The following is a 10906-nucleotide window of genomic DNA, read 5'->3' on the forward strand; positions in this document are numbered from 1 at the left end:
TCAGGATAGGAGTAGCTCTTCCAGCAATCGCAGCGTCGGATCTTGCGCGCTAGGGACCACCGCTGCACCGGCCCACCAGGAATCTCCTGGTATGTGATCACGCGAGAGACGGGCCCCTCCAGATAGGGCTCGCCAGCAGGAGCGTCAGAAGGTATATCAATAGGTACGGACTGAGACGGCCCCGCACCCCCAGAAGCGTCAGCGTCTGCCATCACCTAAGTTTGCAAATAACATTGCAAAAGTAAGTACGCAACACGTAGAAAACAAGGCTAAAGGCTAAGCTCAAGGATAAAATCCTAGCCAATCGTATCAAGTACCCAATCTACCTAGATCAATTCATAACCTAGGCTCTGATACCACCTGTGACGACCCCACCTCCCCCTAAGGCGTACCAGAGGGTTCGGCGGACCGCCTGCCCAACACTCGCCAGGACTCACTCACTCGAATCACGTGCACACAACCATGAACCATATATAACATTCCCAATTCAAGCTTATAATATACATGGATAGGAAATCAGGGTACAAAGTCTCGATATACTTAAACTAGTTCAAAACGTATACAGTCCAAGTACAAAAGGTTCCATTCGAGGAATAGCGCGAGTACAAGACCAAAATTCAAAACAAAGTCTAAAGTAACTAGACTACGCTAGCCTTTACACTTCTCACGCTTCGTTCGTACCCCTGTAAGGAAAACAAAACTAATAGGGTGAATCAAACCTCAGTGAAGTTTCAAATATCAAATTTGCCAACAAATCAAGGAATAACATGGTAATAGTGAAATAGCGAGCAAACAAGTCGTATCAGGGAAATAGTACTTCAACTAACCAAGTAATATCAAGTTTGCAGTCATATATAAGGATACGGTAATCATATCTCGGCTCCATTCCAACTTGATCAATGGGTAGTTGACACTCCGTCAACTTTCAAATAATAACAAGTCCAAAATAAAACTCCACTACACGCCAATCCCCGTCCACCGATCAACCCCTTTTTCCGGGCCCGCACGTCACACGAAACACGGGTGGTAATACTCGAGTATACCGGATTGCCGAGGAGATAACACTCCACTCGACCTTACTAGTGACCCAGGGTTTGTTATCTAATCGATCAGGCCCTTGCCGGCTCGACTCGATTAACTAGCCACAGGGTTTCTGGAATTCCAGGCAAGACATATCTCAAGTACATGTAGAGCAAGTCAAGTATAATTACTAGCAAGAACAAGTCATATTAGGGCAAGTGCGGTAAAGTACACCCTCACCCTATCATTCATTTTCATGTAATCATACAAGTCAAGTAAGGAACACATGTATCAAGTACAATCGGATATTTGGAAGCACTCACCAAAATATAGTGCTTCAAGTATTCACGTTCAATTATACTCCAGGTTTGGAGTCCAGATCTGCGATAAAAATTCAGTTTAAGAACTTTAAAACACGAGTAGGATTCGAAACTTAAACTTCCCGTTCATTAAGAATCGACCAATTGAAATTCATTTGAAAGACACTCGTGAAACACTTGCCCGCTTTTCAAATCGTAAGGTTTTGTAGCATAGATATTTGGAAATAACACTTGAGTTGAAAGTACAAGGAAATACAAGTTTACATTGGCCATTATGTCTTTTCCTCAAGGGTACAAGTTCGGCCACATCCTAACGTATAACCCTCGATAAACATAGTAGCAAAGGTTCTCTCTAGTTCAAGTGATAATCACTTAACCTTTACTCAAGTTGCAAATATAATTTTCTAGTCCTCGAGCGTAAATTTGGGTAGCATGCCCTTTGTGTTTACCTAATTTTTCAGCCATTTAGGCTTCATTATTTTTCCTCAGCCACAACCCAAAGTTACACATATCGTAATTCAAGTCAAAAGCCGTTCCATGAAGGTAATCATATCATAAGAATAAGAATCACAATAATAACAAGTGTTCATGAAGGTCACTTAGTCCAGTTTCCAATACAACCTAGTCAAATCCTCAATTTACAGAACTAAAATCTAACTAGTCGGCTGTTTAACCGCATTGTACTGTAATAGTCATATCTCAGGTTACAAAAGTCCGATTCAGGTGTTCTTAGAGGCATTTGAAAGCTAAGTCAGAATACTAATACTTTAATGTTTTAGAAAAAAGCTAAATCAGTACGAATCCTAGTGAAAAAAAAGTGATAAACTGGATAAACGGACCAAACGGACTGCTGGGGAAAAACTTATAACAGTAAGGGTATTTTAGACTTTTCATGCCCTAAGTTACTCCGATTGAGCTGAAATTTTGTAGGCACCTATAAAATATCATTCTCTACAACTTTCATGCTTTGACCTAAGTCCAATTCGGCCTCTAACATGCTGCTACAAAATCGGACAGAAAGGAAGACAAATTTTCCCGAAATCTGGAATTTTCAGTTTTTAATGCAACCTTCCTCAATTTCTTACTTCAATCACTACCAAAACCCCTTATACAACCTTAATTATAACATATATGCATCATACATAAAATTGGCAGCAAGTTCTCAAACCCTAGTTCATCATATGAAAAAGGAAAAAACCTCCAAAACATGATAACATCATTGATTCACCACAAAATTAAGTTACTAAGCTTAATTTAAACAAGATTGAAAGTAAAAATTAGAGAGATCATCTTTCTTACCTTGATTAGAGTTCACCAAGTGTATCCCTAGCTTTCCCTTTCCAAAATCTCACCAACAATCACTAACTAATCACTCAAAGGTAAGTTTAATCGGTTTATTTCTTTGGTTTTCTCACTAGTGGTTTGATTCAAGAAGAAATGAAGAGATCTTCCCTTTATGTTTTTCTCTTCTTCCTCTCGGCCAAAGGGTGCAGAAAATGAAGAGGAAAGTGCTGAATTTTGGAGTTAAATAGAAAGTCCTTGTCTTGGTCAAGAAGCCTTTAGGTGGCGACACTTGTCGCCACCACCTCCTTTCATTTTTTCCTCTTTCTTTCTTGCATTTCTAGCCTTAGAATTCGGTCAACCTTGCTGAGAATTAAGAAGATATTTTGCTCAAATATCAATAAGTTAGTATGGTAAGAAAAATGGTGGTCAAGTGGTGCGTTCAATCGGTAGTTCGAGGGACCCGCCGGTTCGCGCCGTTTTTCTTAAAAACTCACGTACTAGGGTTTTTACTTCCCATTCACTAACCTTATATCATTACTACTAGTCACATATTATTTCTCACTTAAAAGTCACTTTTAATCTCCAAATTTAATCTTTACTCTGTACCGAAAATTCATCCGGCGAAAAATCGCGAAAACCCTAATTTTGCTCCGATCTTGAAACCAAAAGTAAAACCCTACTTTCTAGGTTTATTTGCACTTATTGTGGAAAGATTGGGTGGTAGGGCTTTAATAAATAATAATTTCCAAATAAAAAGGTATTTTTGAAAAAAAATATAAGAAATTTGCGAGTCCTCACACTCTCTCCCCCTTAAAAGAATTTCGACTTCGAAATTCATACCTTTTGTCGTGAACAGGTCAGGATATTTCTCTTGCATGTCCTTTTCTAGCTCCCAAGTTGCTTCTTCCACTTCATGATGCTTCCATAGAACCTTTACTAAAGGAATCTGCTTGGTTCTCAGGTCCTTCACCTTTCGATCCAGTATTTAAATAGGTCGTTCTTCATAAGTTAAGGACTAGTCAAGTTCAACATTTTCAGGTGGCAAAATGTGAATTGGATCCGAATGGTATTTCTTAAGCAAAGAAACATAGAAAACGTCATGGATCCTAGACAAACTAGCTAGTAGCTCAAGTCGATAAGCCACCTTTCCTATTCGCTGAAGTACATTGAAAGGTCCTATATATCGTGGTTGCAACTTTTTCTCTTTTACTGTTCTGACTTTCCTTTTAATGGTGTAATCCGAAAAAAAACCTTATCCCCTATTTCAAACTCCAAGTCTTTCCTCCTATGATCGGCATAGCTTTTCTGACGGCTTTGGGCTGTTTGAAGCCGCTGGCGGATCACTTTTACTTTCTCATACGCTTCCTCAACCCATGGTATTGTGGTCGGATCTATAATTTTTCTCTCTCCTACTTCCTCCCAATGGATTGGAGATCGACATCTTCGTCCATAGAATGCTTCATATGAAGCCATTTGAATAGAGGAATGATAACTATTGTTATACGCGAACTCAACCAAGGTCAAATATTGGCTCCAACTTCCTTTAAAATCCACAATACAGGCTCTCAACATATCCTCAAGAGTTTGGATGGTTCTCTCAGATTGTCCATCAGTTTGCGGATGATACGCTGTACTATAGCTCAACTTAGTCCCTAGAGCCTCTTGCAATTTCTGCCAAAATCGGGATACAAACCTGGGGTCCCTATCCGATACAATACTCACTGGTACCCCATGTAGTCTTACTACCTCATCCATATAAAGTTTAGCAAGTTTCTCCAAAGGATATTTCATGTTTACTGGCAGAAAATGTGCAGTCTTAGTTAATCTGTCCACTATTACCCAAATTGCATCATACCCCTTTTGTGTTCGTGGCAATCCTGACACAAAATCCATCGTTATGTACTCCCATTTCCATTCAGGAATCTCTAAAGGCTGTAACAAACCTGATGGCTTTTGATGCTCAGCTTATACCTGTTGGCACGTAAGACATTTTTGCACAAACTGGGCAATCTCCGCCTTCATATTTTCCCACCAATACAGACTTCTAAAATCTCGGTACATCTTATTATTCCCTGGGTGCACCGTATACCTAGAGCAATGTGATTCCTCCAAAATCTCCCTTTTCAATTCCTCATCCCTAGGTACCACGACACGATTTCGAAACTTCAGGATTCCATCAGGACTTAGATTGAAATTAGGTAACTCCCCTTTTTCCACCTTTTCTACCCACTTTTGTACTATTGGGTCCTTTACTTGGCCCTCTTTGATTCGCTCCATCAGTGCCGACTTCACCTCAATATTTCCAAAAATCACCCGCTTCGGTTCCAAACGAGGTTTCCACTCACAGACATCCTCCAACAGGCTCCACTCTCTCACTAAGGAACTTGCTAGTTGAGTTTTCCGGCTTAAAGCATCTGCTACAACATTGGCCTTTCCAGGATGGTAGTTAATTGTACAGTCATAATCCTCTAAGAACTCTACCCACCGACGTTTTCTTAGATTTAACTCCTTCTGAGAAAACAGATACTTAAGGCTCTTATGATCCGTATAAACCTCAAAAGTTACATCATAAAGATAATGCCGCCATTTCTTCAAAGCGAATACTACAGCTGCAAGCTCCAAATCATGGGTCGGATAATTCTGCTCATGAGGTTTTAATTTTTGAGATGAATAGGTAATCACATTCCTATTCTGCATCAACACACACCCTAGCCCTTCTTTCGAAGCATCGGTATAAACCGTATAACTTTCACTTCCACTGGGCAAAGCTAAAACCGGAGCCATAGTTAATTGTTTCTTAAGCTCTTGGAAACTACTTTCACACTTAACATCCCAAATATACTTTCCTTGTTTCTTAGTCAAGTTAGTCAAGGGTCCTGCAATTCTCGAGAAATTCTTTATAAATCTGCAGTAGTACCCTGCTAAGCCTAGAAAACTTCGCACCTCTGTAGGATTTTCTGGCCGTTTCCGTTTAGCCACAACTTCCACTTTCACCGGGTCTACCGCAAGGCCATCTTTTGAAATTATGTGACCTATGAACGCCACACTTTCCAACCAAAATTCACACTTACCGAACTTAGCGAACAGTTGGTGCTCTCTTAGGGTTTGTAGTACTATCCGCAAATGTTGTTCATGCTCCTCCCTTGATCTCGAATACACTAAGATATCATCAATGAACACCACTACAAACCTATACATGTAAGGTTTGAACACTCGATGCATCAGATCCATGAATGCCGCTGGGGCATTGGTTAAATCAAAAGGCATCACTGCGAACTCAAAATACCCACATCGAGTGTTGAATGCCGTTTTTGGCACATCCTCCTTTCTAATTCTCAACTGATAGTACCCTTGTCACAGATCCAACTTAGAAAACACAACAGCCCCTTGTAACTGATCAAACAATTCATCGATGTGGGGCAAAGGATATTTATTCTTAATGGTTACTGTATTCAATCCTCGCTAGTCAATGCACAACCTTAAACTCCCGTCCTTCTTCTTAACAAATAGCACTGAAGCTTCCCACGGAGACTCGCTCTCATGAATAAACCCTCGTTCTAGCAAATCCTGCAATTGCACCTTCAACTCCTTAAGCTCAGCAGGTGCCATACGATAAGGAGTTTTCGAAATAGGAGTGGTTCCGGGTACTAAGTCAATCTTAAATTCAATCTCCCTTTCGGGCGGCAGAGACTCCAACTCCTCCGAAAATACGTCCGGGAATTCACTGATTACTGGAATGTCTTCCAACTTAGTCTTCTCTCCCGGAGTGTTAATTAGAAAAGCTAGGTAACCACGAGCCCCACGACTAAGCAATTTCCTAGCCCTTATACCCGAAATAAGTGCAGAAGAGACTATCATACCCCTCACATCAAGCTTTAGAGTTGCCTCCCCCGGTATACAAAATTCGACCATTTTCATCCTACAATCTACCCGAGCATGATAATGAGCTAGCCAATCCATACATAGGATAACATCGTACCCCTTAATGGCTAGACCAATCAGGTCCACTACCAATTTCCGTTCACCAACCCATATATCACAATTCCTATACACCTCATTCGCCAGCAAGATTTGATTACCCGTAGGTGTTCTTACCTCTAAGTTATAAGGTAACTTTTCAACTTTCAAATTAATTCCAAGAATAAATGCAGGATTAACAAAAGAGTGAGTAGCACCGGGGTCTATCAAAATTTTGGCTAACCGGTGAAAAACAGGGATCGTACATTCTACCACCTCCGTTGGTTCAGGCACGGATTGTTGGTCCAGTGAATATACTCTGGCCGGAACCCTCGATCTAGCCCCTCCAGCATTGGTCGGTTTTGGGTTTGACCTGGCAGTCGACTGGGTATCACTAATCAACAGGCAGTTGACTATCTGGTGCTCCGTACTTCCACACCTTAGGTACTTCTGAGCCTTTCTCCAACATTCATCCTCAGTTTCGTAAACTGGGTCCATACTCAGTTACACTCATCATTCCTTGGCGAAGTTTAATGAAATCGTCCTCTCGCTTCTCTTGGACGATAGGAGGAAGATATTTCTCGTTAAAATCTCGTACAAAGTTTAGCCAAGTCCATGCAGTTCCCTCTCTCTCCCACTTGGCCCTCACTACGTTCCACCAGGTCCTAGCTGGCCCCTCAAACTGGAATACAGCAAATTGAACCTGCCTCTCCTCTGTATAGTTCAGGGCAGCAAAAATATTTATCATGGCCTCCAGCCATTTCTCAGCCCCATCCGGGTCTGGTCCTCCTAAGAATTTGGGTGGAGAGAACTTCTGGAATCTCTCCAAGGCTCTATCCTGCCCCAAATCAGGGTCCCTAGGTTGATTTACAGGGCCTTGACCCTGTTGTTCCACCAACCGGGCTAAAATATTAGTCATCTGTTGGATGGCAGTGGCCACCTGATCTCCCCCGGCAGTCTGGGGTTCAGGTTGCTGCTCAACCGCTGCCTCCCTCTCCTCTCTCGGTTCTGGCACCGGTTCCTGTACTTGTTCACCCTCACGGCCTCGCCTAGAACCGCGTTCTCGGTTAGCTTTCTTGGTCCAACTTCTATTATCTTCCATGTTGAGAGTTAACCAACTAGAAACATATAAACAAGGTAAGGTATGACTCATATATCACGTTGCAACAAGATAACTAGAGGCAAATAAACACGTAAGGAACAAGCACTTTATTTACATAACAAACAAGTCGTATATACAGGCCAACAAGTCACATAGTCAGAGGCTATCACAGCCAAGGAACATAGAACAAAAGATATTTACATCCACCAAGACACGTCTAAATCAAAACAAAAGGAGACGTGTCGTCCCACTATGTTCCTACTATCCCTCAAAAACTCCTCAAACCCCAATCCTAGCAAGTGGTCTGGCTAGACGCCGACCCAACTGACTCCGAGGATGCACTCAGCTCCTCCTCCGGGTCCTCCTCCGGATCCTCCTCAGGAGCACTGGGAACGCCAGGAGCTACAGGCACTTGGCCCTCATCGGCCAAGTCCTGGAGCACATCGTCCACTAAAGCCTCACACACGGTCAGAATATGGCCAGTCCGGTCTCTAATGGCCGCAACTACCCGCATCAGACGTCCAGTCGTCGCCTGAGCCTGCTCGCGGAAAGCATCGGTCCGCTGCTGCTCCTCCAGAACCGAGGCCTCCAACTCTCGGATCAGGGCTCCCCGGTCTCGGAGTGTAGTTCGAAGACGCTCTATCTCCGTATAGCACCTACGATTGGTGCTACCCAATCGTCTCCGCTCGTCATCCACTGCGAGAACCACTCGGTCAGGATAGGAGTAGCTCTTCCAGCAATCGCAGCGTCGGATCTTGCGCGCTAGGGACCACCGCTGCACCGGCCCACCAGGAATCTCCTGGTATGTGATCACGCGAGAGACGGGCCCCTCCAGATAGGGCTCGCCAGCAGGAGCGTCAGAAGGTATATCAGTAGGTACGGACTGAGACGGCCCCGCACCCCCAGAAGCGTCAGCGTCTGCCATCACCTAAGTTTGCAAATAACATTGAAAAATAAGTACGCAACACGTTGAAAACAAGGCTAAAGGCTAAGCTCAAGGATAAAATCCTAGCCAATCGTATCAAGTACCCAATCTACCTAGATCAATTCATAACCTAGGCTTTGATACCACCTGTGACGACCCCACCTCCCCCTAAGGCGTACCAGAGGGTTCGGCGGACCGCCTGCCCAACTCTCGCCAGGACTCACTCACTCGAATCACGTGCACACAACCATGAACCATATATAACATTCCCAATTCAAGCTTATAATATACATGGATAGGAAATCAGGGTACAAAGTCTCGATATGCTTAAACTAGTTCAAAACGTATACAGTCCAAGTACAAAAGGTTCCATTCGAGGAATAGCGCGAGTACAAGACCAAAATTCAAAACAAAGTCTAAAGTAACTAGACTACGCTAGCCTTTACACTTCTCACGCTTCGCTCGTACCCCTGTAAGGAAAACAAAACTAATAGGGTGAATCAAAGTTCAGTGAAGTTCCAAATATCAAATTTGCCAACAAATCAAGGAATAACATGGTAATAGTGAAATAGCGAGCAAACAAGTCGTATCAGGGAAATAGTACTTCAACTAGCCAAGTAATATCAAGTTTGCAGTCATATATAAGGATACGGTAATCATATCTCGGCTCCATTCCAGCTTGATCAATGGGTAGTTGACACTCCGTCAACTTTCAAGTAATAACAAGTCCAAAATAAAACTCCACTACACGCCAATCCCCGTCCATCGATCAACCCCCTTTTCCGGGCCCGCACGCCACACGAAACACGGGTGGTAATACTGAGGATACCGGATTGCCGAGGAGATAACACTCCACTCGACCTTATTAGTGACCCAGGGTTTGTTATCTAATCGACCAGGCCCTTGCCGGCTCGACTCGATTAACTAGCCACAGGGTTTCTGGAATTCCAGGCAAGACATATCTCAAGTACATGTAGAGCAAGTCAAGTATAATTACTAGCAAGAACAAGTCATATTAGGGCAAGTGCGGTAAAGTACACCCTCGCCCTATCATTCATTTTCATGTAATCATACAAATCAAGTAAGGAACACATGTATCAAGTACAATCGGATATTTGGAAGCACTCACCAAAATATAGTGCTTCAAGTATTCACGTTCAATTATACTCCAGGCTTGGAGTCCAGATCTGCAATAAAAATTCAGTTTAAGAACTTTAAAACACGAGTAGGATTCGAAACTTAAACGTCCCGTTCATTAAGAATCGACCAATTGAAATTCATTTGAAAGACACTCGTGAAAAACTTGCTCGCTTTTCAAATCGTAAGGTTTTGTAGCATAGATACTTGGAAATAACACTTGAATTGAAAGTACAAGGAAATACAAGTTTACATTGGCCATTATGTCTTTTCCTCAAGGGTACAAGTTCGGCCAAGTCCTAACGTATAACCCTCGATAAACATAGTAGCAAAGGTTCTCGCTAGTTCAAGTGATAATCACTTAACCTTTACTCAAGTTGCAAATATAATTTTCTAGTCCTCGAGCGTAAATTTGGGCAGCATGCCCTTTGTGTTTACCTAATTTCCAGCCATTTAGGCTTCATTATTTTTCCTCAGCCACAACCCAAAGTCACACATATCATAATTCAAGTCAAAAGCCGTTCCATAGGCTCATCATATCATAAGAATAAGAATCACAATAATAACAAGTGCTGAAATACAATCTAGCAAAAGACAGATTCGACGTGTAGTTACGGAAATAACACATCCGAGGCTACGCTTATCGGATTGAGGCGCAACTTATGCCGTTTCGAAGCTAAGACACAGGTCTACAATGTTCATGAAGGTCACTTAGTCCAGTTTCCAATGCAACCTAGTCAAATCCTCAATTTACAGAACTAAAATCTAACTAGTTGGCTGTTTAACCGCATTGTACTGTAATGGTCATATCTCAGGTTACAAAAGTCCGATTCAAGTGTCCTTAGAGGCATTTGAAAGCTAAGTCAGAATACTAAAACTTTCATGTTTTGGCAAAAAGCTAAATCAGTACGGATCCTAGTGAAAAAACGTGATAAACTGGATAAACGGACCAAACGGACTGCTGGGGAAAAACTTAAAATAGTAAGGGTATTTTGGACTTTTCATGACCTACGTTGCTCCGATTGAGCTGAAATTTTGTAGGAACCTATAAAATACCATTCTCTACAACTTTCATGCTTTGACCTGAGGCCAATTCGGCCTCTAACATGCAGCTACAAAACCGGACAGAAAGGAAGACAAATTTTCCAGAAATCTGGAATT

At 42.3% G+C, this 10906-nt stretch overlaps 1 protein-coding gene across 1 annotated transcript; it reads right to left on the reverse strand.

Moving 5' to 3' along the window:
- Positions 1–6086: 6086 nt before the first annotated feature.
- On the reverse strand, positions 6087–7079 carry LOC113700897 (uncharacterized). The gene has a single exon (XM_072060191.1). It carries the CDS (start codon positions 7077–7079, stop codon positions 6087–6089), a length of 993 nt encoding a protein of 330 aa, XP_071916292.1.
- Positions 7080–10906: the final 3827 nt, after the last annotated feature.

This window comes from Coffea arabica, chromosome 7e (assembly GCF_036785885.1).
Source record: "Coffea arabica cultivar ET-39 chromosome 7e, Coffea Arabica ET-39 HiFi, whole genome shotgun sequence".
Lineage (NCBI taxonomy): Eukaryota > Viridiplantae > Streptophyta > Magnoliopsida > Gentianales > Rubiaceae > Coffea > Coffea arabica.

What these genes read in the sequence shown, in the direction of transcription:
- LOC113700897 (XM_072060191.1), bottom strand. Translation starts at nt 7,079, where the DNA reads ATGGACCCAGTTTACGAAACTGAGGATGAATGTTGGAGAAAGGCTCAG.